General features: G+C 42.3%; 1 protein-coding gene across 3 annotated transcripts in view; it reads left to right on the top strand.

The window, feature by feature from the left end:
• LOC136789577 (guanine nucleotide-binding protein G(q) subunit alpha-like) overlaps positions 1–27611 on the top strand; it is a 152528-nt gene that overhangs the window by 12501 nt on the left and 112416 nt on the right. For all 3 annotated transcript variants that reach the window (XM_066989657.1, XM_066989656.1, XM_066989654.1), the window contains one exon: positions 6245–6429. In XM_066989657.1, coding sequence (XP_066845758.1) covers positions 6283–6429 — 147 coding nt within the window. In that variant the 5' untranslated portion in view covers positions 6245–6282. The remainder of the gene's footprint in view (positions 1–6244; positions 6430–27611) is intronic.

Genomic DNA, 27611 nt, shown 5'->3' with positions numbered 1-27611 from the left:
ATAAAAATCTTCCTGAACTCACAGCTCTACAAAGCAAATACTGACATTTAGATTTTGTATTATATAATATAGCGTTGCTTTTTTTGTATGTTTTACCAAAAGATCTCAAAATGCATTACAGAGGTCATAAATGAGATGATAAAATGAATAACATTGATATTAGTTGAACTGAGGCACAAGAAGGAAATGCACAGGCACTGGAAGTAGGGACACGTGGCCTGGGAAGATTACAGGGATGCAGTCTGGATGTGTAGGGATTGGATCAGGAAGGCCAAGGCACAGATGGAACTGATCTTGGCAAGGGATACAAAAAATAACAAGAAGGGATTCTATAGGAACATTGGCCAGAAAAGAAAGGCCAAGGAGAGTGTTCCTCCTCTGATAAATGAGAAGGGAGAACTAGTAATGACAGACATGGAGAAGGCTGAGGGTACTCAACAACTTCTTTGCCTCAGTCTTCACTGCCAGTTAGGATTCTCAAGTCTTTCATTTCCCTGAACCCATAGATGGAGGCTGGAGGAGCAAAGTCCCACCCACTGTAAGCGAACAGCAGGTTTGAGACCACCTGATGAAACTGAACAGGTACAAGTCTATGGGGCCTGATGACATGCATCCCAGGGTCCTGAGGGAATCGGCTGATATAGTTGCAAAGACTCTCTCCATCATATTAGAAAAGTCCTGGCAGTCAGGCGAAGTCCCTGGTGACTGGGAAAAGGGAAACATCACTCCCATTTTTAAAAAGGGTAGAAAGGAGGACCCGGGGAACTACAGACTGGTGAGCCTCAACCTCTGTGCCTAGGAAGATCATCAGAAAGATCCTCCTGGAAGCAATGTCAAGGCACTTGGAAGACAAGGAAGTGATCCGAGACAGCCATCATGGCTTCACTAAGGGCAAGTTGTGCCTGACCAATCTGGCGGCCTTTTATGGTGGAGTCACTGCATCAGTTGATAAGGGAAGACCAACCAATGTCATCTACCTGGACTTCTGTAAGGCCTTTGATATGGTCCCACATGACATCCTGATCTCCAAACTGGAGAGAGATGGATTTGAAGCGCAGAACATTGAGTAGATAAGGAATTGGCTTGAAGGTCGCACCCAGAGAGTGGTGGTCAATGGCTTTATGTCCAGGTGGAGGCCAGTGATGAGTGCTGTCCTTCAGGGGTCTGTATTGGGACCGGTACTGTTTAATATCTCTATCAACAACATAGACAGTGGGATCGAGTGCACCCTCAGCAAGTTTGCAGATGACACCAAGCTGAGTGGTGCAGTCTATACAAGAGAAAGAAGGGATGCCATCCAAAGGCACATGGACAAGCTAGAAAAGTGTGCCCATGTGAACCTAATGAGATTCAACAAGTCAAAGTGCAAGGTGCTGCACCTGGGTTGGGTCAATCCCAGACGTGAGTATAGAGTGGGAAAAGAACTCGCTGAGAGCAGCTCTGCAGAGAAGGACCTGGGGGTTCTGGTGGATGAAAAGCTCGACATGATTTGGCAGTACGCATTTATCAGAAGTGTTTTACAAAGGCTTTATATATTTTAAATTTTCTAATCCATTAATGGTGTTTCAGATGTCTTTTGCCTTGTTTATATAATCATAGAATCACAGAATATCCCGAGTTGGAAGGGACCCACAAGGATCATCAAGTCCAACTCCTGGCACTACGCAGGTCTACACAAAAATTCAGACCATATCACTAAGAGCATACTCCAAATGCTTCTTAAACTCCAACAGGCTTGGTGCAGTGACTGTGTCCCTGGGGAGCCTGTTCCAGTGTGCGACAACCCTCCTGGTGAAGAACCTCTTCCTGATATTCAGCCTGAACCTCCCCTGTCGCAGCTTGACTCCATTCCCTCGGGTCCTATCACTGGTCACTAAAGAGAATAGATCAGTGCCTGCCCCTCCACTCCCTGTCGTGAGGAAGCTGTAGACTGTGATGAGGTCTCCCCTCAGCCTCCTCTTTTCCAGGCTGAACAGGCCAAGTGACCTCAGCCGCTCCTCATACCTCTTCCCCTCTAGGCCCTTCACCATCTTTGTCGCCCTCCTCTGGACGCTCTCCAACAGTTTCACATCCTTTTTGTACTGTGGTGCCCAAAACTGCACACAGTACTCGAGGTGAGGCCACACCAGCGCAGAGTAGAGCGGGACAATCACTTCCCTCGACCGACTAGCGATGCCGTGCTTGATGCACCCCAGGATACGGTTGGCCCTCCTGGCTACCAGGACACACTGCTGGCTCATATTCAGCTTGCTATCAGCCAAAACCCCCAGATCCCTCTCTGCAGGGCTGCTCTCCAGCATCTCATCGCCCAGTCTGTACGTATAGCCAGGGTTGCCCCTTCCCAGGTGCAGGACCTGGCACTTGCTCTTGTTAAACTTCATGTGGTTGGTGATCGCCCAGCTCTCCAATCTGTCCAGATCTCTCTGCAAGGCCTTTCCACCCTCAACAGAGTCAGCAGCTCCTCCCAGCTTAGTATCATCAGCAAATTTACTCAAAACACCCTCTAGTCCTACATCCAAATCGTTTATGAAAACACTGAAAAGAAGCGGCCCTAAAATGGATCCTTGAGGGACCCCACTGGTGACTGGCCGCCAGCCAGATGTAACCCCATTTACCATAACCCTTTGAGCCCTGCCCGTCAGCCAATTGTTCACCCATTGTATGATGCTTTTATCTAGCTGTATGCTGGACATTTTGTCCAGCAGGAATCTATGGGAAACTGTGTTGAAAGCTTTACTGAAATCCAAAAAGATCACATCAGCTGGTTTCCCTTGATCGATTAGATGGGTGATCTTTTCATAAGAAGAAATCAAGTTAGTCAAACAGGACCTACCCCTTGTGAACCCATGTTGGCTGGGACCAATGACTTCTTTGTCCCCCAGGTGCACTTCAATAACTCCCAGGATAATTTCCATAATTTTACCAGGCAAAATATTGTTTTCCATGTTAGACTGTAGAAAATTTATATGGTAACCTAATTAATTGATTAATTATGATGGTGAAGGGTCTAGAGTGAAAGATATATGAGGAGCAGCTGAGGATACTTGGTTTGTTCAGCTTAGAGAAGAGAAGATTGAGGGGTGACCTCACTGTGGTTTACAGCTTCCTCGTGATGGGGAGCAGAGGGGAAAGTGCCAATTTCTTCTCTCTGGTGACCAGAGATAGAACCTGAGGGAACGGCATGAAGCTGCATCAGGGGAGGTTCTGATTGGATATTAGGAAACAGTTATTCACTGAGAGGGTGGTCAGGCACTGGAACAGGCTCCCCAAGGAAGTGGTCATGGCACCAAGCACCAAGCCAAGGCACGGATGGAAGTGAGCTTGGTAAGGGATGCGAAGAATAAAAGGAAGGGATTCTGTGGCTGGGGGAGCAAAGTCCCACCCACTCTAAGCAAAGAGCAAGTTCGGGACCACGTGATGAAACTAAACAAGTACAAGTCTATGGGGCCTGATGACAACAGGAGTGGCCAGCAGGTTGAGGGAGGTGATTGTCCCCCTCTACTCTGCCCTCATGAGTCCCTACTTGGAGTACTGCATCCAGGTTTGGGGCTTCCAGCATAAGAAGGATGTGCATCTGCTAGAGAAGGTCCAGAGGAGGGCCATGAAGACGACCATGTGGCTGGAGCACCTCTCCTATGAAGAAAGGCTGAGAGAGTTGGGTCTGTTCAGCCTACAGAAGAGAAAGCTCTGGGTTGACCTTCTTGTGGCTTTTCAGTACTGAAAGGGGGGTTATAAAAAAGATGGAGAAAAACTTTTTGATCAGGCAGACAATGGCAGGGCAAAGGGAAATGGCTTTAAACTAAAAGAGGGGAGATTTAGAATAGAGGTCAGGAGGAAATTCTTCACTCAGAGGTTGGTGAGGCACTGGAAGAGCTTGCCCAGAGAGGTTGTGGATGCCTCATCCCTGGAGGTGTTCAATACCAGGCTGGTCGAGGCCCTGGGCACCCTGATCTAGTGGGTGGCATCCCTGCCCATTGTAGGGGGGTTGAAACTAGATGATCTTTAAGGTCCCTTCCTACCCGAGCGTGGTTTTTTACTCAGGTGGGCAGCCGAGTTCCACCACGGCCACTCTCTTGCTCCCCCTCCTAAAAGGGGAAGGGAGAAAATACGACACAAAGGGCTCAAGGTTTGAGATAAGGATTATTTAATTAAAGGGAAAAGGAAGAGGGAAGAAGAAAAAACACAACAAAGGCCACGTGGAAGCACAGAGAGAGAAAAGCATTTACTCTCTACTTCCCATCAGTGAGCGATGTTCGGCCACGTCCTGGGAAGCAGGGCCTCAGTACACGTAGCGGTTGTTTGGGAGGACAGACTCTTCCACGAGAGCCCCCCCTCTCTTTCCCCTTTCCCCCCTTTTATTGCTCAGTGTGACATCATGTGTTACAGAATATCCCTTTGGTTGGTTTAGGTCACCTGCCCTGGTGATGTCCCCTCCCCATCACTTGCCCACCCCCAGCCTGCTGGCTCTTGGGGGGTTGGAGGGAGTCCTGATGTGGTACCAGTATTGCACAGCAATAGACAAAACACTGGAGTGATACCAGTGCTGTTCCAGCTACAAGTGCAGAGCAGAGCACTCTATAGGCTGCTGCAGGGAAAGTTAACTCCATCCCAGCCAGACCCAGGACACTGAGCCATTCTAAGTTTCTATGATTCTATTCTGTGCTTTATGGTTTCTCAGACTTTTGTACTAAATATGTGGAGTATATCTTTGTGGGAAAAACTGAAAAATATTACAGAATGTGTGATATGCTATTTTATTTCACTTCATATATAAAAACATGACTCCATTGTGTAGGTTTCAGAGAAAGGGAAAAACTGAGATCTAAGGGTAGCCAAAACCTATTTTTAGTATGCAGTAGTTCTGTATTGCCTAAGTCTGTAATTTTATAAACTTGAGAAGTCATGTTCTTTCCCCTCTGGTAGATTACATCCTGGTGGCCAGTCAGTACCTTGCAGAGATGGTCTGTGTATTTGGTGCTCTGTATCTAACATTGTGCTTGACTTTCTGGGAATGCGTGTGTAAGGAAGACTTGTTTTAGAAGTTTGTTTTCTACACGTGGGAGATGGGGCTGAAGGTTTCAAAACGAAGTCCATGGTAAAGGCAAAAGATTTTAGAGGCTTCCAGGTTAGATTTTGCAATGTGCTACCTCAGAAGGACTTAAGGGTTGCCAGCGCAGCATTGTGCTTTAACATTGCATTGCATTGCTTGTGTAATACTCTACTCTGAGACACCAAAAACATCATGTAAAGCATAAGGCTTCCTTTGTCCTAGGAGCCAAGTATTATGGCATGAATCCAGGCTGAAAGGCTGAGAAGCACTGCATGCAGGTAAATGCATTGCATTTTGTGGAGGGCTAAGTAGCTAGGCAAACATACAGCATTCATATGGCTGTGCAACTGTTCGTTCTAAATTTCGATTTCTCTTTATAAATTATTCATATGTTTGCTTAGATAAGCTCTCCTAATCACAGAGGATGAGGTCACTGAATTGGGCCAAAGAAAAAGATGCTGCGTGATATATTCTGTGAAATTCCCAACAAGCAGATCTTAACTTTAAATTTACAAACATTCAGAATGTTAACTTAAAAACTTATTATTTGTGCTTTGTGTAAAGTACAAAGATGCAAAGAAATTTAAAGGAAGGAATGACTGCCCATTAAAAAATATGAGCCAAATTTTAATTAAAATGGATTTTATATGTTTCTGAGGTAAAGATTGCAGAACTGTAATTATATAGAACTAATTGCCTTTCTAACATTTATGTATTGGTTGTATACCAATTGTTGCTTATCATAATGTCCTGAAGGTTGGCCAAGCAAGATTTCTTTTTCTTACTCTATGAGTAAAAACCTATCATAGTAATTCCCCAACATTAGATGTTGTTGAGAACTATATCTTCAGGAATGGGGATTTATGGTTATATGGTTATAATTTTAAATACGCAATGGTATATTATAGATATTTTGGAGTGTATATTTTGTTTTAGTTATTAGCTATTAACTAGCTCATTGCTATCTATTTCTATTTCTATTTTGTCTTCAAAATAAAAGTTTTAATTCGGTGTTGCTTCAGTTGTTACTATAATACTGCTGTTTTGATGTTTAACTTGTCCTTGTAGTCACCATGTAAGCAACGTAACCACTTGACAATGTTCTGTCCTGCACTGAACAAGCTGTCTGCTTTGTGCAGAAAAGTCATCTCTCTGTCCAGTGGCTGAAGTATATTCTTCTTATTTGTCTTGCAGGCACAGGAGAGAGTGGCAAAAGCACGTTCATCAAACAGATGAGAATCATCCACGGATCAGGTTACTCTGATGAAGACAAAAGGGGCTTTACAAAACTGGTGTACCAGAATATATTTACAGCAATGCAGGCCATGATCAGAGCCATGGATACCCTCAAAATACCATACAAATATGAACATAATAAGGTGAGATTTTTGTTTATTTCCATAGCTGAAGCTTTTCCTCTTTTACCTTTAGGGAGCGTACTGAAGGTCTCTAAAAATTATACATCATGTACAAATTATATTCTACCTAAAATTTAGAAGAAAAGGGCTTCTTCCAGTCCTGCCTTGACTTCCCTGCCATTTGCACTGCTCTGACAGCACAGAGGTGCTGCTCTTAAGAAGATATCTGGGGGTGGGAGGGTTGTCATAGCAAGAGGGTTAAGGGGTTAAGAGCAGGCTGGCATTTGCCTGTGACTTGAGTTGCCTCTTTTCCTTTCCTCCCATTCCATGTTGTTGTGGTTTAACCCGGCTGGCAGCTTAACACCACACAGCCGTTTGCTCACCCTCCCCCCTCCCTCTCTGGGATGGGGGAGAGAAACGGGAAAGTGAAGCCTGTGAGTTGAGATAAAGACAGTTTATTAAGACAGGAAAATAATAATAACAATAATATTGATAATAGTACAACTAATAATAATGTGTACGAAACAAGTGATGCACAATGCAATTGCTCACCACCCGCTGACCGATGCCCAGCCTATCCCCGAGCAGCCGGCCCCCCCACCCCCCCTGGCTAGCCACCCCTATATATTGTTTAGCATGACGTCAGATGGTATGGAATACCCCTTTGGCCAGTTTGGGTCAGCTGTCCTGGGTCTGTCCCCTCCCAGCTCCTGCTGCACCCCTAGCCTGCCCGCTGGCAGGACAGAGCGAGAAGCTGAAAAGTTCTTGGCCTGGTGTAAGCACTGCTCTGCAACAATTAAAACATCAGCATGTTATCAGCGCTCTTCTCATCCTAATCCAAAACATAGCACCCTACCAGCTACTAGGAGGAAAATTAACTCTGTCCTAACTGAAACCAGGACACATGTCTGGGCCAGAGCACAGTTTAGACATTCTTCTGGTTTGTACCAGTACTATGTAAGACTTTCCATTAATATTATGTGGGGAAAAATCAAATTTATTAGAAAAATAGGTGGGGATATCTTGTTGAGTGTGAGTATATTATGAAATAAAACTTTTGACAGAAGGCCTTAGAATAAGCCAATTCTTTTGAAAGTGATGATATCGCTGAAATTTAGAAAAATAAAATACCTTTAAAGCATTTTTTTTAATATTTAATTAAAATATAACATATTTTAAAGTTTCCATGAAAGAGGGTGAAGCATTTAATACAAGTGATGTTTTTTGCATGGGGAGGCAAAGGATTATATGGCTGTATCTCCCGTTCCTTTCCATTGGGGTGTTCTGTCTTTGAGAACAGTTCCTGAGAACTGGTCCTGATATTTACTACTGACTCTTACTACTGACTCTCAGTAACTTTGTCAGATGGAGAGATTAAGATCTCTTATGAGTGAAAGGCTTGCCTTTGAATCTTGTGAAAGGAGATTTAATGATTATTTAGTAATCCTGGATGAAAATTATACTTGTAAATATTTTATTATTTGCTTAAATATCAGAAGCTATGTAAAAGCACGGAAATTGGCAATAAGGAAGTAAGCTTCTGTTAACTAGGACAGACAAGATGAAAAAAGTATGTTGATAGAAGTTGTGGTGGTTTTATCTTGCTGGGCAGCTGAACTCCACTACAACCTCCTCAGAAGAAGAGGGGGAGCAGAGAGTATGCTGGGAAGAGGAAAAAAAAAAAAGTCTCACGGATTGAGATAAGGATAGAATCATTAAGGTTGGAAAAGACCTCCAAGATCATCTGGTCCAACCATTACCCTACTACCAATGTTACCGACTAAACCATGTCCCTAAGCACCACATCCAGCCTTTCCTTAAACACCCCCAGGGACAGTGATGCCACCACTTCCCTGGGCAACCTGTTCCAATGCCTGAAATTAAAGAGAAAAGGAAGAAGGAAAAAACAAGCAAATGCTGTGCAGAAGCACAATGAGAGAAATAAAATATTCTCTACTTCCCATCAACGAGCAATGTTCGGCTAATCCTGGAAAGCAGGCTATCAATATGCATAGCGGTTGTTTGGGAAGACATATGTCTTCATAATGAGAGCCCTCTCTACACCCCCTTTCCTTCCCCTTTCCCACCTTTTATTGCCGAGTCTGACATCATATGGTATGGAATGTCCCTTTGGTTGGTTTAGGTCAGCTGCCCTGGTGATGTCCCCTCCCCACTTCTTGCCAACTCCCAGCCTACTGTCTCTGGGGGAGTTTAGAGGGATTCTTGATGCTGTGCCAGCATTGCTCAACAATAGACAAAACATTGGTGTGATACCAATGCTGTTCTAGCTACAAGTGCAGAGCACATCACTCTATGGGCTGCCGCAGGGAAAGTTAACTCCATCCCAGCCAGACCCAGTACAGAAGTCTTTTGTGTTTACATATATGAAATTTAATTATTAGAATTGATCTGCAGTGTATGTTTGAAGGGATCTTATTTAGAAGTAGGAAAAGTGAAGCTTATTATCAGGTGAAGGCTTAGTTTCTCCATTTGTGTCCACCAAAGTCATTGCAGCTGATTACCACATTGTGATGTAATGGTACGGTAACCAAAGAATCTTGCAGGAGCCTGGCTTTATACAGTGGCAAGTTAGGCAGGTCCTGTCAAAATCAATATTGGTAACTTTCTTTAATGTGTTTTTGGGGTTTCTGAGCTTATGAAAATGTTCGGAAATTTTGAAAAATTTGTCCTAAATAGAATGTTGATCTGAACCTCCTAGTTGGATTGTATTTTTGAGCTGTCTGATTTCCCCTTGCCCCTCAGAAATCAAAATCAAATGTATAACTCATATAACTAGTATTAAAAAGGAAATTACATTTGTATGTGTATTTCAGCTTCATGTTTTTACTGTACATAAAGTACTGAATTTCCTATCAAAATGACTTTAAATGTTAATTGATTGTGAAGCACACGTTTTTCTTCTGTATTGGTATTGACCGTCTCTTTGCTGTACTATATGGAAGTCCATTATAAATCCTTGTATTATGCTACAGAGTATATATTCTATAGTTATTATTTAAATTGAGTGTTGAATTTATATAGAATATTTTTATATAGTTGAAGTGAATGTTAGATGCGGCATATCTGTATACATGTGACCAGGCCTTTCTAGTTATAGCTGTTCACTTTTTATATATAAAAATAACTTTCTTGAAAGTGAGAAAGTCTATCTTTGTGCTCAGCTACTTCACAAGCGTTCCCATCAGTTCTAATAGGGCTATGTGTGTAGTAAAGTGCCAAAGCTGACAGGTTCTAGATGCAGTTCCTTTATAAACTCTGCGGGATTTTTTTAATTCAGGGGAATTAAAAAATACAATCTTTTTTTTTTTTTTTACTTTTTTTTTTTTTTTTTACCTTTTTTTTTTTGCATTGAAAACAAACTCGTTAGCCTTGCAGCCTAGAAAACACAGGAAGGGCACTTCCTATGAAATTGAATCTCATATCAGGAAATTCAGTCTCGGGAAATAATATCTCAAAGTTTGAGTAACAGCATATTCTTAGCACAGTACTTGTTTTGCACAATATCTTAGAAACCTACAGCTCAAGCTGCTACTTATATGGCTGTGCCTAAAGAAATGGGAATGAAGTGACCCTTTTATCAAATTCAAAAAGTTCAGTTAAGTAGGCAGTTGGGATCTTTGTACAGTGTAAAACAACGACATCTAGGCTGGATTATTTTAATATCAGCATAGGAAGAAGCAAGTTTTAAGTTAAGGCAGTTAGTTCTTCCAGTATTGTGTTGGCTTTATAGTCACCAATATAATTAAATTGGCAAACTCTGAAATGCTTTGTCCTATATTATGACAGTCTAAGTTCTTTGAAAGATTTATTATCAGAACAGTGAAAGTCAATTGAGAAACGTAAATGTTAGTGTTTAAATTGTAATGTCTGATTACTGATGGTAGGGCACTATCACGTAAAACATTTCTCTTGTTAACTGCAGAATGTGAGCTCTATTGAGGTTTAAGATAACAGGTGAGGGTGATCTCTTCTCTAAGGAAATGGTGGCTTATGGATTGGTTTTTTTAGTTTCCTTTTGAGTAAATGTTACTGTGTTTCCATTATTTTTTAAATATAAGTTGTGAAGTTTTTATATGCATATTGAATTTTGGAGAAGCAGTTTATAAAATATAGAAAAGCCTTAGGGTGTTCTTTTTGTTTCTCAGAATTGCCTGTCTGCAAAATTTTTGTGAGTGTACAATAGTAACTCATGTGCAAGCACTAACATTCGCATGCACATTTTTAAAATCTAAAATATATATTTTAAAATCTTTTTTAAAACCATCTTTTTAGAATTTTGACCTGTGTATCTATGTTTCTGTCAGTCCATCCAAGTTAATTAATACTGAATGAAGAAAACCATTAACTGTAAATATTTTTTTAACTTTTGACTTAACTTTGGTGTGGTATCTCCATTCTTGGAGATATTCAAAAGCCACCTGGACATGGTCCTGGGCAACTGGTTCTAGGTGACCCTGCTTGATCAGGGATTGGACCAGATGACCTCCAAAGGTCCCTTCCATCCTTATCCATTCTGTGATTCTGACATTCCTAGTGTTGTCCATAGTGGCTTAGAAGCCATTGTTCTAGGTAATGTAGTCCCCATTTCTCCTGTTCTATCTTTTTTCATGTCTAATATTGCTGCAGGATGTGTTTTTTTTTTGTTTGTTTTTGTTTTTTTCTCTCCTGTTGTTACAAAAGTTCTACTAAATAAATCTACTCCTGTACTAAAGAACTACTACCAGTTTTACCCCTTATTGTTCCTTTTCAGTGTAATTTCCAGAACACAGTTACCTCTTCTTATAGACTGCCTGGAAGTTGTCATTCATTAGTGGTTAACAGGCAGGAAATCTTAATTGAATATGATGCCAAGAATTTCCTGTGAGACTTCTTAAATATTCATAACAAGTTACCCAATGTGAGTAAGCTACAAGAACAGAGAGACTGAAAACATAAAATCAACTCTTAGTATAGACAAAGAAGTTTGCTCTCTAAGTTTCAAAGAGTAGTTCCACTGATGAAGTTGTTTCCGTATTTAAGCCTATTCCCTATAGGGAATGTTTAAAAATGAAAATAAGCAAGTATGGGAAAATGCTTTTAAAGTCCAAAATCTCACTGATGTTCTCTTCAAGGCCAAGTTTACTTTGTTGATAGCTTTTTTTTCCCCCAAGTCGAATGAATCTATTGTAACAAACAGACAAAAGTAAGATACTAGGAGCAGGTATGGAGTCAGATTACATAAATCTCAAGTGAACAGTTTTGAGTTTTAAATGTTTTGGATCTCTTCAGTGACATTTGATGTTCAGCAAACATAAGTTGGAGAAAAGGACCTCCCTCATACCTCACCTGATATGCAAATAATGTGAAGGACTGAATACCAAGCAGCAGTGTGCTAATTGTGTGTGAGATCCATTGACTCTCAGATGATGTAGTATGTATGGTAGTTATTGTCTTTTTTGAAAGAAGGATATTCTGAGGATGTTGAAATGAAATGCTTCTAAAGAATAGTTTATTGGTTTGGAACACACATAATAAAGTGCCTCTTCAAGTAGATGGAGAAAACTGAACTGTGCCATCCGCACAAACAGTAGTATTCTTCAGTGTCTCATACTTGAAGAAGAGAGCTTAAAAGCAGGTTGCGGGAAAAAGGGATTTATACTAGTCATGTTAGTTAGTATTCAGCACATCCTAGTACTCTCAGATGTCTTACTCCAGACACATAAAAATAAAGAAAAATTACCTAGTAAATAGAAGTTTTGCAGACTGTTAAATGCTTCGAATAATGTGAAGCTTCTGATGCAATTTTTTGGCAAGAAATAGAATACCTAAAAGCCAGCCAATGTGGAAGAGAGCATAGTAAGATTTCAAGTATCGTAATCAATTAACTTTTATTCAGATACAGGAATTAAAGATGACTTTTTTTTTTCAGGAGCCTTGTTTGACGTGAGGTAAAACCTGGCTCCCCAATAGCTTTACATTTCCTCCCATGATGGCGTTCATCAAAGATCTTTAGGGGCTCCAATAAAGCCATGAACAATTTCTTCCTCAGTGCTTCATAAAGAATGTTGGTAAGGACTTCCACAATCCTAAATAGATCTCAGTCTCTCCCCAACTGGTTTTCTTCTATTTTAAGTCTCCTTCTGTCAGTCATTTGCTCCTCTGATGCCTAGCTTGCCTATCTCCAGTCTTTATACATTTAACCTTAGAAAGTCCTTATCTATTTACCTGTGACCTTACCATATTGTCCTACTCTCTACTGTTTTTGTTTTCCATTATATTTGAATCAAACTTTAAAAAATAATAACCTTTTTATAAATGTGTTAACTTATATTCTGTCCTCCTACTACCATTTCACTCATTTGCTTACCCCTTGGTTAGAGCAGAGATTTCTTGCGTTTGTCAGTATTACTCCAATGAATTTGTAAATTACTTGTTTCCTCTGTTATGTTCTGCATTACTATTTCATATGTTATTCCAACAGAATTGACTTTTAGATTTTTTTCTAAGTGTAGGAAAATGATTATGTATCAGAGATAAGGTAGGTTAGCAAGGTTGCTTGAAATGCTGAGAATATCTGTATTTTTAAGAAACATAAATAAACAAGCAAATATTCTTCAACTTCCCAGTAAAATTATATGTAATTTCACCTATATGAAAAGAGAAGACTGTCTCAGCCTTCAGTTATGCAACCTTACTTAAATTTTCACATTTTAGAAACAGCTGCAAGACCAAAAAATTCAATTAATTAATCACATTTAGGTTCATGCATGTGTTAACATTTAATTCTGAAAAGAGTAGGACTTTGATTATGGAGCATGTATGACAGATACAGAATACTGTAGACATAAATTTGAAAACTCAATGTTAGCAGTGCATTATTGCTTATTTTTTTTTAAATATAACATTTTGTTGATTAACTGCCTTTTGCTAACAGGAAGTGGTAATTCGTATACAAAATCACGTGTATGGGGTGTGATGTCCATGTTTTATCTTTTTACTGCTTCTGGTAGTGGGGAGAATGGGTGGTAGAAATGCTTGCTTACAGATTCTTGTAGATTTTGAGATCATTCATGCAGTAGTTAGAGGACCATGACTATAGGAAGATGTTTTTAGCATTTTTTTTTGTTTCTTTTTATAAGTATTCTTTCTCTTTTACTTCAGATCTGTTTGTCACATAGTTATTTTGCTTAGAAAGCATATTGTGTGTCTGAAAGGAAACATTCATGTAAGCATGCATGCTTTCTGACAATAAAAATGTGAAATGCTCACAGAGCAACTTCTGTATGTGTTAGAAGTCTGGAGTTTATTTTAAGGTAATGAATGAGGTTTCACACTGAAAATGATTCTGACTTTTCCTTTATTAGCAGCAACTATATAATTATACAGGTATTTATATTACATATAATATTTAATATACAAATATAGCTATGCTTTGCTAGAGTAAAATATTTGTTAACACTAATAGCTTCCTAATTAGTTCATTCATTAGTGCAAGATAAGTATTTAGATTATCCAGCATTGATATCTGAAATAATTTTAGATTTAAATATTTTCTTAAAATTCCTCAGAAACTTTAAGAAAGTATTTCCTATGCACAGTAAGCATTTTGGGGGGAAACTGACTGATCCAATTATGTTCCATTTATGTTATATGAAATGACTAAAAACTCTTCAGTATCATTATTCTGTCATCAGTCTTCATTATTCATTTCTACTAACTGATTACTAACTAATTATTCATTTCTACTAACTCACAAGATTTTCTTGAAATAAGATTTACTGCCATGAATTAAGAAATCATCGGCTAAAATAGGCCATTTTTTCTGAAGGTTTTGTCAATATCTGTTTTTCAGTTTGTACTTCCTATTTGTTAAAAGTCATAAAGTCCAAGATGCAAGAAAGCTTCCTCTTATTATACAGTTCAGCTTTGGTTTAGAAAATTGGCTATTGTTAAGCAAAAGAGTTATGTTTAAGAAACAACAGAAATCCACAACTGTTTTTATCAAGTGTTTGTTTTTATTATAATTATTGTTTTATTTTTGTAGTGGGATGCTTTGCCTGATATCTGTATGCACATAATTACTTTGATTGTCTGCTTCCTTTGAAAGTTCTCTTGCATTTTTTTTCTCCTTGATCAAAGCAGGCATAAAGTCTGAATATTAGAGTTGATCACATATTCACACTATGTGAGTCCAATCACGTCTGTTTTCAGTTAGTGAAAACAGTTGCCTAACTGTTTTTAGTTAGTTTTAAGTGACTATACAGAGGTGAGGCATGAGACAAAGGTCCAGTGTTTTATTTACAGAAAAGGAGTATGGCAAAGGACAATCTAAGTATGACATTATCAGTGTTTGTTTTAATTTCCTATTGACAATATTATTTTCCAGAATCAAAACACAAAACCTCTGTTGCATGCCTCAACTTTGGCCACAAAATATATACATTTTGACTGGTTTATATAGATTATTTAATATTATGGTGGGCCTGTGATATTGGATAAGTAGAAAATGATGTTATGATCAGGTCACTTTTATGAACACTCTTGAGTATAACAAAACAGAGCTACATATTAGGTTAAAAGGGTAACAGAGACAGGGAGTTGCTTTGAATACTCTCTTACACTTCTTTAATTCTCATGTGTCTCTCAGTTTCTCAGCTCTTAGTCCCTATTGTACATGAGAGTTCATGAGATGTATGCCTTGTCTGGGGCAAGTAATACTGTGGAAAAGCTGTTACAATTGTTGGGTGTGTGTCATGATAATTTTTTTCAGGTTGATGACTTTCCATTTTTCTTCATGTAACCAACAGGGTAGAGTTAAAATTTGGAACATTTTTTAGTTAACCTGGTAAGCTAAATTGTAGATAGAGTGTTAACAATAGACTGCATGTACGTTTGGCAAATTTACTGTTTTTCTTGAAAATTTTCAAAATGTAAATGTAAATTATGTGCCAAATTGTTTATGTTCCTCTATTCTTAGATATATTTTTTTAATAAACTATGACCAATTGTGGTGGTTTTATGCTGCTATGCAGCTGAAATCCACAACAACCGCTCTCTCACTCAAGGAGAAAATATGATGGAAGGGGCTCAAGGGTTGATATAAGGACAAGGAGATCACTCAACAATTATTGTCACAGGCAAAACAGGCTCAGAACAGGAAGATTAATGTAATTAGTTGCCTATGACTAGCAGACCAGAACAGTGATAAATTAAAAGCAAACGAAAAACACCTTCACCCCCATCCACCCTCTTCTACCTCCTCCCCCCAGAGTGGCACAGGGGAACGGGGAATGGGGGTTGCAGTCAGTCCATAACACTTCGTCTCTGCCACTCCTTCACACTCACTCTCTTTCCCTGCTCCAACATGGGGTCCCTCCCATGGGATACAGTCCTTCCCAAATTGATCCGACATGGGCTTCCCACAGGCAGCAGCTCTTCAAGAACTGCTCCAAATATGGGTCCGTACCACGGGGTCCATCCATCAGGAGCACACTGCTCCAACCTGGGTCCTCCACAGGCAGCAGCTCCTGCCAGATCACCTGCTCCTGCATGGGCTCCTCTCCAGGAGCCACAGGTTCAGACTGGAGTCTGCTCTGGTTGGGGCTCTCCATAGGCCACAGCCTCCTTCAGGGCAGATCCACCTGCTCCATCATGGTCTCCTCCACAGGCTGCAGCATGAAAATCTGCTCCACCATGGTACACCATGGGCTGCAGGGGGACAACCTTCTCCACTATGGTCTTCTCCACAGGCTGCAGGGGAACATCAGCTCCAGTGCCCGGAGCACCTCCTTCCACTCCTTCTTCACTGACATTGGTGTCTGCGGGGCTGTTTCTCACTCCTCAGTCTCCCAGGTGCTGTTGTGCAGCAGTTTTTTCCCTTTCTTAAATATGCTCTCACAGAGGCACAACCAACATCACTCATTGGCTTGGCTCTGGCCAGCAGCGAGTTCCTTTTGGAGCTGGCTGAAACTGGCTCTTATCTAACAGGGTGGCAGTTTCTGGATTCTTCTCACAGAGGCCACCCCTGCAGCCCCCTGCTACCAAAACCTTGCCACGTAAACCCAATACACCAATTATTTGAGAACCTATGCTTTCTGTATTTGTTGTTAGTAGTACAAGAAGATAAATGAGTCCTCTTGGTGTGTGCATTTGTTCTTTGTATCTTGCCTACAGTCCTTATCCAGCTATTTTTTGGACCAGCAAACCAAGTGCTGTCAATTATATAGGATGTACAAAAAAGTAACTGTCACTGGAGTATAAAAAGTCTTGGGCACATTTGCTTCCCTTCTGGACTCCAGTACAGCCATATGTGGAAGAAGAATGGGAACATGTCACAGAGTAAGAGGTATTAACACAGCAGTTGTGTAACCCTGGTGAATCCCATTGTGCTCTTTGTGGTTCCAGTTGTACCACTTCATGGATCTTTTAATGTTTGTATTACTATTTATCAAAAAAAAACCCACCACACACACACACAAAAAAACCCCACAGCTATCAAAAATATTGCCATTGGATTTTGTTTGGTCATATTTTCTTATCTAGTCCATATCTATATCTACAGAGGCTTTACTGGATATTTCATAGAAGAGCGCCATCTTGACCTTGGAAATTCTGACTGTAAACTCGTTTTTTCTAACTGTATCATTTGTATGGCCACACTATGTCATTTACATTTGTGAAGAGGTTTAGAACAAAATGAAAATTAAATTTTTGTGTGCTCATTTCTATTAGTGTGTTTATTCAATTATGATTATTTTTGAGATAGTCCACTAGTTTATTCTTTACTGCTGGTTCTGCTCAAATAGTTGTTTCACATTGGAGAAACATGGTGGCACCAATTATTCAAGGTACCTTCAAGGATTGTTTAAAACAGGAATCTCCTGAGTACTAAACAGGCATAGCTTTTAGACGTGCAGGGTTCACTAAGTAAACTCTTATTACATTGGCAACTTGTAGTTGTGTATAAACATGATTTATGTCCCATCTAAGTATTTTAACCAGTGTTCTGACATAACAGCATTTTTCTGCAGTGTATTCTAATATTTCTTTTGAGCTGGGTGTAGATGCAAAGGTAGTATAAGTTATAAATCCACTTTTTCAGAAACTGAAAATATGTGAATAGTTTGGAATGAAATGTTTTTCTTTTCTGTTACAATTTTTATTAAGAGTAGGAATCATGCTGACATTCAAAAAAAAAAAAACAACCCACCAAACACCTCAATTTCTATTTAAACCATAACATAATATGTTCATATATAATTTGGTAATAAAACTAAGGCGAGAATAATTCATTGTACCAGGCTCTGAAAGCTAAACTTGCTTCTTATAAAGCACATGTCATAACCAAATAAGAAGAATCTTGTGTAATTTAAGCTCTTGACAATTTTGTTTTTACTGAATTCATAAAACAATATAATCATAAAATCGTGTGTGTTTTCTGGGATGCAATATTTTTAAGAAACATTTTATATATTTTTTGTATGTTTCCTTTGATGACCCTATGTTATTTTTTATATATTTTTTAAAGCTGGTTTCATTGAAACTCTGGATTGAAATCTTTTGCAGTAAGTCTTTTTAATGACTTTTTTTTTCTCCATACAATGAGAACTTTCTTGGTTTCCCTTGATTCTTTTTTCACCTTTCCTTTCTTCTACTTTCTCTCTGTCAGTCTGGAATGCTTCAATATTGCCTTGACCTTTGAAAATTTAAAACACTAAAAAGAAGGGATTGAAAATAAAGCTACTCAAAACAGTGTAAAAACTTGTTGTATATTGTAAATTCTCTTGCAGTCAGTCTGCACATGAAAATAAGACCATAGGGAAGAATGAAATGTAACAATTTTCAAAAATAGCTTGTGGAACTTTTAATTTAAATGTGTGATAACATTTTGGGGAAGAAAGTAACTTCAACATTTTTAAAAGATTTTTTTCAACTACCTGCCATTTTATAACTAGCTTGAGTTTTTTAAGCCTTTTCTGTAGCAAAAAAAAAAGTTAACTGCTTCTGTGATAATGCAGGTGCCAACAACACTGGACTGAGATATCACTAAAAGATATGAAGAATGTTTGACTAGTACATGTATGTAATTTGGCAGACAGTATAAAATGGACTTTTCTAAAAGAAAATCAGAGTTATTTCTCTGTTTCAAATTTGCTTATGGGGGGAAGCTGTTTAAGGTTATTGAAGGACAAACTGAAGTCATAATTGCTCAGCACTGGTAAACTGACAGAGGAATGAGCTGATGTAGCATGCAAGAATACCTCACCTGACCGGAAATGGGAATGAAAACTCCATGTAAGAGAGAAAAGGTTCCTTTCTGATGAGATATGAAAAGCTGGAGTATTCTCTTGAAACAGTCATGGAATGTGAGTGGTCAGGGGCTGATTTTGGTAGAGAACCGGCACTGAGGGGATGAACCAAAAGCAAGGTTAAGGCACCTGGTGCTGTTTCTCATATAATTGGTTGGTTTAGGTCAGCTGCCCTGGTGGTGTCTCCTCCCCACCTCTTATCCACTCCCAGCCTGCTGGCTCTTGGGGAGATTGCAGGGAGTCCTGATGCTGTGCCAGTCTTGCTCAGCAGTAGACAAAACACTGGTGTGATACCAATGCTATTCTAGCTACAAGTGCAGAGCACATCACTCTATGGGCTGCCGCAGGGAAAGTTAACTCCATCCCAGCCAGACCCAGTACAGAAGTCTTTTGTGTTTACATATATGAAATTTAATTATTAGAATTGATCTGCAGTGTATGTTTGAAGGGATCTTATTTAGACCCAGTACACTACAGTACATAACGGGTTTGATTGGGCAGGTCCAGCTCGGTTGGCAGATCCCCTAGTGTTGACTAACCAGGTGGCCTTTGCCAAATGTGTATCCCAATTTTTGAATGTCCCATTGCATTCAGTGTAGTCTTTAACAGTCCATTGTATCGCTCAACTTTACCAGATGCTGGTGCATGATAGGGGATGTGATACACCCACTTAATACTCTTTGGCCCAAGTGCCTATGAGGTCATTTTGGAAATGAGTCCAATTGTCTGACTCAATTCTTTTCTGGGGTGCCATGTTGCCCATGACTTTCTTTTCAAGGCCCAGGATAATGTTCCAGGCGGTGGCATGGGGCACAGGATATGTTTCCAGCCATCCGGTGGTTGCTTCCACCATTGTAAGTACGTGGCGCTTGCTGCTGCGGGTTTGAGGGAGTGTGATGTAATCAATCTGCCAGGCCTCTCCATATTTATATTTCAGCCATCGTCCTCCATACCAAAGAGGCTTTGACCGCTTGGCTTGCTTGACTGCAGCACATGTTTCACAATCATGAATAACCTGTGCTATAGTGTCCATGGTCAGGTCCACCCCTCGATCACGAGCCCATCTGTATGTTGCACCTTGATGGCCTCTGGTGCAATCAGGCTATAAATAATTCACCCTTATGTTGCCAGTCCAGGTCCACCTGAGCCACTTCAATCTTAGCAGCCCAACCCACCTGCTGGTTGTTTTGATGTTCTTCAGTAGCTTCAGAAAGCTGGATGGCTTTCACTTCTGCAAACTGACTCGATTCACCTTCTCCCTCAGCAGCTTCTGCAACTCATCGTGTAGGACTCCATACAGCAGCCTTCCATCTCCGATGCTTTCCCACAATACGACAGGACCCATCAGTGAACAGGGCATATTTCTTCTCATTTTCTGGCAGCTTCTTATACAGTGGGGCTTCTTCAGCACGGGCCACCTCCTCCTCTGGTGTTGTGGTTTAACCCGGCTGGCAGCTAAACACCACACAGCCGTTCGCTCACACTCCCCCCTCCCTCTCTGGGATGGGGGAGAGAAACGGGAAAGTGAAGCCGGTGAGTTGAGATAAAGACAGTTTATTAAGACAGGAATATAATAATATAAGGAATATAAGGAATATAATAATAACAATAATAATAATAATAGTGATAATGATAATAGTATTAACAATAATAATGTGTAAGAAAACAAGTGATGCACAATGCAATTGCTCACCACCCGCTGACCGATGCCCAGCCTATTCCCGAGCAGCCGGCCCCCCCCACCCCGGCCAGCCACCCCTATATATTGTTTAGCATGACGTCAGATGGTATGGAATACCCCTTTTGCCAGTTTGGGTCAGCTGTCCTGGGTCTGTCCCCTCCCAGCTCCTGCTGCACCCCCAGCCTGCTCGCTGGCAGGACAGAGCGAGAAGCTGAAAAGTCCTTGGCCTGGTGTAAACACTGCTCTGCAACAATTAAAACATCAGCATGTTATCAGCGCTCTTCTCATCCTAATCCAAAACATAGCACCCTACCAGCTACTATGAGGGAAAATTAACTCTGTCCTAACTGGAACCAGGACATCTGGTGATATCCCAAAGTATTTGCCTTCTGGCCAGTCCATAATCACCTCCAAGATTCCTGGGTGTCTGGGGTTTCCTATTCGAGCCCGCTGAGTAATCAGTGCAACCCACTTGCTCCATGTAGCATCAGTTGCATGATGTGTAAAGGGGGTCCTTCCTTTGAACATCCAGCCCAGCACCAGCAATCGGGGTGCCAAGAAGAGGTATGCTTCAGTACCAACCACTTCTGAAGCAGATCGAGCTCCCTCATATGCTGCCAATATCTCCTTTTGAGTTGGAGTGTAGCAGGCCTTGGATCCTGTGTATCCTTGACTCCAAAACCCTAGGGGTCGACCTTGACTTCCCCAGGCTCTTTCTGCCAGAGGCTCCAGGTGGGGCCATTCTCCCCGGCTGCGGTGTAGAGCACATTCTTTACATCTTGTCCTGCTTGGACTGGTCCAAGGGCTACTGCATATATTATCTCCAGTTTAATTTGTTCAAAGGCTTGTCGTTGCTCAGGGCCCCATTCAAAAGCATTCTTCTTACGGGTTACTTGGTAGAGCGGGTTTACAATCAGACTGTAATTTGTAATGTGCATTCCCCAAAAACTCACAAAACCTAGGAAAGTTTGTGTTTCTTTTTTGCTAGTTGGTGGAGACATAGCTGTTATTTTGATCACATCCATTGGAATCTGATGACATCCATCTTGCCATTTTAATCTTAATATCTGGATCTCTTGTGCAGGACCTTTGACTTTTTTTTTTTTTATATGGCAAAACCAGCATTCAGAAAGTGTACTGAATGCCCCTGAAAAGTGCAAGTAAACTGTGACCTGCACTCTGCTGCTAAAGGGATGGAGAAAAATGCATTAGCGATATCCACTGTGGCATACCACTTGGCTGCCTTCCAGTACATATTGCCTGATTCCAGTACGTATTGGAGTTCTAGCATGTCCAGCACTGCAGCATTCAGCGGTGGTGTGACTTCATTCAGGCCACAGTAGTTCACTGTTAGTCTCCACTCACCATGAGACTTTTGCACTGGCCATATGGGACTATGAAAGGGTGAGTGAGTCTTGCTGATCAGTCCTTGGCTCTCCAGTTGACGAATTAGCTTATGGATGGGAATCAGGGAGTCTCGGTTGGTGCGATATTGCCACCGGTGCACAGTTGTGGTAGCAATTGGCACCTGCTGTTCTTTGACCCTCAGCAGCCCCACAAGAGAAGGGTCCTCCGAGAGACTGGGCAAGGTAGACAACCATTTAGTGGTCAGTGGTTCTATGTCCAGGTGGAGACCATTGATGAGCAGTGTCCCACGGGGGTCTGTCTTGGGACCCGTGCTTTTCAATATCTTCATCAATGACATAGACAATGGGATTGATTGCACCCTCAGTAAGTTTGCAGATGACACCAAGCTAAGTGGTGTGGTTGATACAACAGAAGGAAGGGATGCCATCCAAAGGGACTTGGTCAGGATGGAGAAGTGGGCACATGTGAACTGCATGAGGCTGAACAAGTCTAAGTGCAACCTGCTACACCTGGGTCAGGGCAATCCCAGACATGAGTACAGGCATGGAGAAGAACTCACTGAGAGGAGCCCTGCAGAGAAGGAGTTGGGGGTTCTGGTAGACGAAAGGCTCAACATGAGCCAGCAGTTTGCGCTTCCAGCCCAGAAGGCCGACTGCATCCTGGGCTGCATCAAAAGAGGAGTGGCCAGCAGGTTGAGAGAGGTGATTATCCCCTTCTACTCTGCCCTCATGAGGCCCCACTTGGAGTACTGTGTCCAGGTCTGGGGCCCCCAGCACAAGAAAGATGTGGATCTGTTAGAGCAATTCCAGAGGACGGCCACAGAATTGATCAGAGGGCTGCAGCATCTCTCCTACAAAGATGGGCTGAGAGAGCTGGGGCTGTTCAGCCTACAGAAGAGAAGGCTCTGGGGTGACCTCATTGCAACATTTCAGTACTAAAAGGGATTTATAAAAAGGATGGAGAAGGACACTTTACTCAGGTAGATAATGATAGGATAAGAGGAATGGTCTTAAACTAAAAGAGGACAGATTTAGAATAGACATTAGGAGGAAATTCTTCACTCAGAGAGTGGTGAGACACTGGAACAGGTTGCCCAGAGAGGTTGTAGATGCCCCATCCCTGGAGGCGTTCAAGACCAGGATGGATGGGGCCTTGGCCAACCTGATCTAGTGTGTGGCATCCCTGTCCATGGCAGGGGGGTTGGAGTTAGATGATCTTTAAGGTCCCTTCCAACCTGAGCCACTCTATGATTCCATGATTTAATGTCCTCCGTCTCCAAGCAACTGTGCCAAAAGCCCACCAGTACCCTTTTGAGTCCTTGAAGTATCCTGTCCTGAGGTAGTCTATGCGAAGGATACACGGAGCATCTGAGCCACTCATGATGGGGTGCTTTTGCCATTCATTCCCAGTTTAGCTCACTTCAACCTCCAATACAGTTAACTGCTGGGATCCCCCTGTCACTCCAGAAATAGGAATGCGTTCTGGCCCTTTATTGATTGATGGCATTACAGTACACCGTGCTCTGGTGTCTACTAAAGCCTTATACTTCTGTGGGTCTGACGTGCCAGGCCATCGAATCCACACAGTCCAATAAACCCAATTGTCCCTTTCCTCCCCCTGGCTGGAGGCAAGGCCCCTCTAATCCTGGTCATAATATTCATTACTGTGTCTTGGGGACTGCCTGCTGGAAGTTGGAGCAGCAAGCTTCTCAGACAACCCCTGTTTTCCGACTGTTTTCTTTTGCAGCTCAGGTACCCATGCCTCTAAGGTCACAGTAGATTTTCCTTCCCATTTTCTCATGTCCTCTTCATGGTCATGTAGGTAAAACCACAGGGTGGCACGGGGTGTGTACCCACCATATCGTCTTCCTTGCATGGATGAACGCTTACCCCTGATAGCTGAGACACTGGTTCATACGTGTGGGGAGGAAGATATATTCTCTTTGAGTTGGTGGACCTCTTAAGAAAGCTTCTCCATAGCCAAGACGCAGGCCTGTAGGGAAGAAAAGAGACTTTGTTTGTACTGCCAGAGTCATCTAGTCAATTCATCTATGGTGGGTTCCTCTCAGTTTTTCCAGGTCATTACTGCCAATGAGCTGGCATATGATGATGGTGCACTCCGTACAAACTTCCGCCACATGAGTCGTGTACACTTGACTTCATCTAGATATCTGTTTGTTGTCTACATCATCATAAATTACCTCCCGTACGGCTAATTCCCTCAGGTACTGAATTCCCTTCTCCATGGTGGTCCATTTGCCTAGTTGACATACAAGATCTTCCTTGAAGGGATACCTTTCCTTCACAGCTGACAGGAGATACCTCCAGAGGGTGAAGATTTGTTCTCCTTTTCCAATTGCTTTGTCAATGCCCCCTTCCCTAGCGAGGGATCCTGGCTGCCTGGTTTCCCTGCCCTCTAATTCTAGGCTATTGACACCGCTATCCCAGCACCAGAGCAGCCAGGTGACAAGGTGCTCACCTAGATGACAACTGAAATCTTTTTGCATATCTCGTAGCTCATGCTAGGATAGGCCTAGGGTAGTTATTGATGCTTTTATGATATCTTACTCTTTGTCTTCCTGTTCCTCTGATGGCCCAGCCACTTCAGAGTAGTCTGCCTCGTCTTATTCTTCCTCCCCTGTCTGAGTAGAAGTTCCTCTGCTTCAGGAGACATAACAATAAGAACATGCTGGTTTGAACATCCCAAGGATATTCAAAGATTTGAAGAGCTATTGTAACTAGCTGGGAGGAGAAGGGAGAGGTGAAGGAGAAAGGGAGGATGAACAAGCGGGGAAAAGTATTCCCCCCGTCCCCTCCATAGATTGGCTCCCTGAGGAGAAAAGATAAAAGGTGTAATTATTAATACTTTCTGAGATATGGTTTCCAAAGTATAGAAGTGATGGCAATACTGAGTTCAAATACCAAATTAGTCTCATGACCAGTAATTTTATCATATCATAAGCCAGTGTGACATGGTACAGCAAAATAACCTTAAACCAGCCCCCAGAAAGGATAAGCAGCACGACAGGGAACACATACAGTAAGTCATGTGCTATGTAACTAAATTCAGAAAACAGGCATAGCAGACCTGAGATCAAAAAAATCAACATTGTGATTAGCAACAATTTTGTTTTAACACGCCCTGGTCAGATCTGTTATTATCCCAACCCTTCGGGTCCCACCTTGGTTATCAAAAGGACTAAGGAGTGTTCTGATTTAACCCAGCAGGGAGCGAAGCACCACACAGCCATTCGCTCACACTTCCCCCTGAAAAGTGGGATGGGGGAGAGAATCAAAAAAAAAAAAAGTAAAAGCTTGTGGGTTGAGATAAAGGCATTTCAACAGGAAAGAAAAGAAATAATAATAATAGTAATAATAATATGTACAAGACAAGTGTTGCACAATGCAATTGCTCACCACCTGCTGACTGATGCCAAGCCTGTCCCTGAGCAGTGGTCTTCCCCACCCTGGCCCGCTACCACATATTACTTGTTCAGCATGACGTCAGATGGTATGGTATACCCCTTTGGCCAGTCTAGGTCAGCTGTCCTGGTTCTGTCCCCTCCAAGCTTCTTGTGCACCCCCAGCCTCCTCACTGGCAGGGTGATATGAGAGGCTGAAAAGTCCTTGGCTTAGTGTAAGCACTGCTCTGCAACAATTAAAATATCAGTGTGTTATCAACATTCTTCTCATCCTAAATCCCAAACGCAGTACCATACCAGGATGAAAATTAACTCTACCCTAGCCAAAAACAGGACACATCTTCTGCCCTTAGAGAAGCATACTGGATTTACGTGGCAACGTTTTGGTAGCTGGGGGCTTCAGGGGTGGCCTCTGTGAGAAGAGTCCAGAAGATGCCCCATGTTAGATAAGTGCCAGTTCCAGCCAGCTCCAAAAGGGACCCGCTGCTGGATAGAGCTGAGCCAACAAGCGATGTTGTTTGCACCTCTGTGAGAGCATATTTGAGAAAGGAAAAAAACTGCTGTACAGCAGCAGCTGGGAAAGCGAGGAGTGAGAAACAGCCCTGCAGACATTAAGGGCCCAGAAACTTGGCCAACTCAATTAGGGAGCAATGGTATCACCTATCACCTGAGAGGCCACAGCCCCTCAGAGCTTAGCACCCCCCACATGCAATACAGCCTCCCAGACAGAGTTCCAGGGGGAATACGCTGCCACTTAAGTGTCAGGCCACAGGGCGTGCCCTACTCTTACACCAGTTCAGGACAGCAGGAATAAGCACACCTGTGGGAGGTGTGCACAGGTGGAGGCACTCCTCCACCTAGTGACAGAGCTCCAGGAAGAGGTAAATAGGCTAAGGAGTACAAGGGAGCTTGAAGCAGAAGTTAGAGTATGGGAGCTGTTCTCTACCTTTTCTGAGACAGGCTCAGCAAGCAGAAGGGATACCTCAGTAGAGGGGTTTCCCTAACTTCTCTTCACCTGGCTGAAAGCACTGACTGTAGTGGGTTTTATGTGGCAAGGTTTTGGAACCAGGGAGCCATAAGGATGCATTCTACGAGAAGAATCCAGAAGCTGCCCTATGTTAGATAAGGGCCCTGCTTTTGGCCAGAGCCAAGCCAATAAGTGATGTTGTTTGTGCCTCTGTGAGAGCATATTTAAGACAAGGGAAAAAAAACTGCTGGGGAACAGCAGCTGGAAGAGAGAGAGGAGTGAGAAACAGCCTTGCAGACACCAAGGTCAGTGAAGAAGGAGGGGGAGGAGGTGCTCCAAATACTGGAGCAGAAGTTCCCCTGTGGCCTGTGGTAAGGACCATGGTGAAGCAGGTTGTCCCCCTGCAGCCCATGGAGTACCACGCTGGAGCAGGGTTCCACACTACAGCCCGTGGAGGAGACCACGGTGGAGCAGGTGGACCTGCACCGACGGAGGCTGCAGCCTGTGGAGGACCCCCACCAGAGCAGATTCCGGGCCAAACCTGTAGCCCATGGAGAGGAGACCACGTAGGAGCAGGTGACCTGGCAGGAGCTGCTGCCCGTAGGGGACCCAGGCTGGAGCAGTTGGCTCCTGACAGATGGACCCTGTGGTACAGACCCATATTGGAGCAGTTCTTGAAGATCTGCTGCCCGTGGGAAGCCCACCCAAGATCAGTTTGAGAAGGCCTGTATCCCATGGGAGGGACCCCACATGGGAGCATGGGAAGAGAGTGACTGTGAAGGAGTGGCAAAGGCGAAGCATTATGGACTGGTTGCAGCCCCCATCCCCTGTTCCCTTCCACTGCTTGGGGGAGGACATAGGAAAGGGTGGATGAGGGTGAAGATGTTTTTAATTTTTTTTTTTTTTAGTTTCTCACTGCTCTAGCATGTTAGTAATAGGCAATAAATTACACTGAACTCCCTATGCTTATCCTGTTTTGCCTGTGACAATAATTGTTGAGTGATCCTGTCCTTATCTCAGTCCCTGAGCCCTTTGCATAGTATTTTCTCCCCCTTTCCCTTTGAGGAGGGGGAATGAAAGAATGGTTGTGGTGGAGTTCAGCTGCCCAGCTGAATAAAAACACCACGTGAAGCTGTGTTGGCTGTCACCAATCACCTCTGTGTGCCTTAGCGTAGTTCCCAGGAGGATCTGCTCCATGATTTTTGCCAGGCACAGAGGTGAGACTGACTGTCCTGTAGTTCCCAGGGTCTGCCTTGTTTTTGCACTTAAAAATGGGGTTATGTTTCCCCTCTTCCAGTCAGTGGGAAATTCACCAGATTATCATGACTGCTGTAATATTAGGGATAGTACCTTAGCAGCTTAATCTGCCAGTTCCCTCAGGACCCTCAGATGCATCTCATCAGGTCCCATGGACTTGTGCACCTTTAGGTTCCTTAGATGGTCTCAAAGATGATCTAC

Source organism: Anser cygnoides, unplaced genomic scaffold (genome assembly GCF_040182565.1).
Source record: "Anser cygnoides isolate HZ-2024a breed goose unplaced genomic scaffold, Taihu_goose_T2T_genome scaffold_71_1, whole genome shotgun sequence".
Lineage (NCBI taxonomy): Eukaryota > Metazoa > Chordata > Aves > Anseriformes > Anatidae > Anser > Anser cygnoides.
Note: the sequence above shows the minus strand (reverse complement) of the source record. Positions and strands in the feature narration are given on the sequence as shown.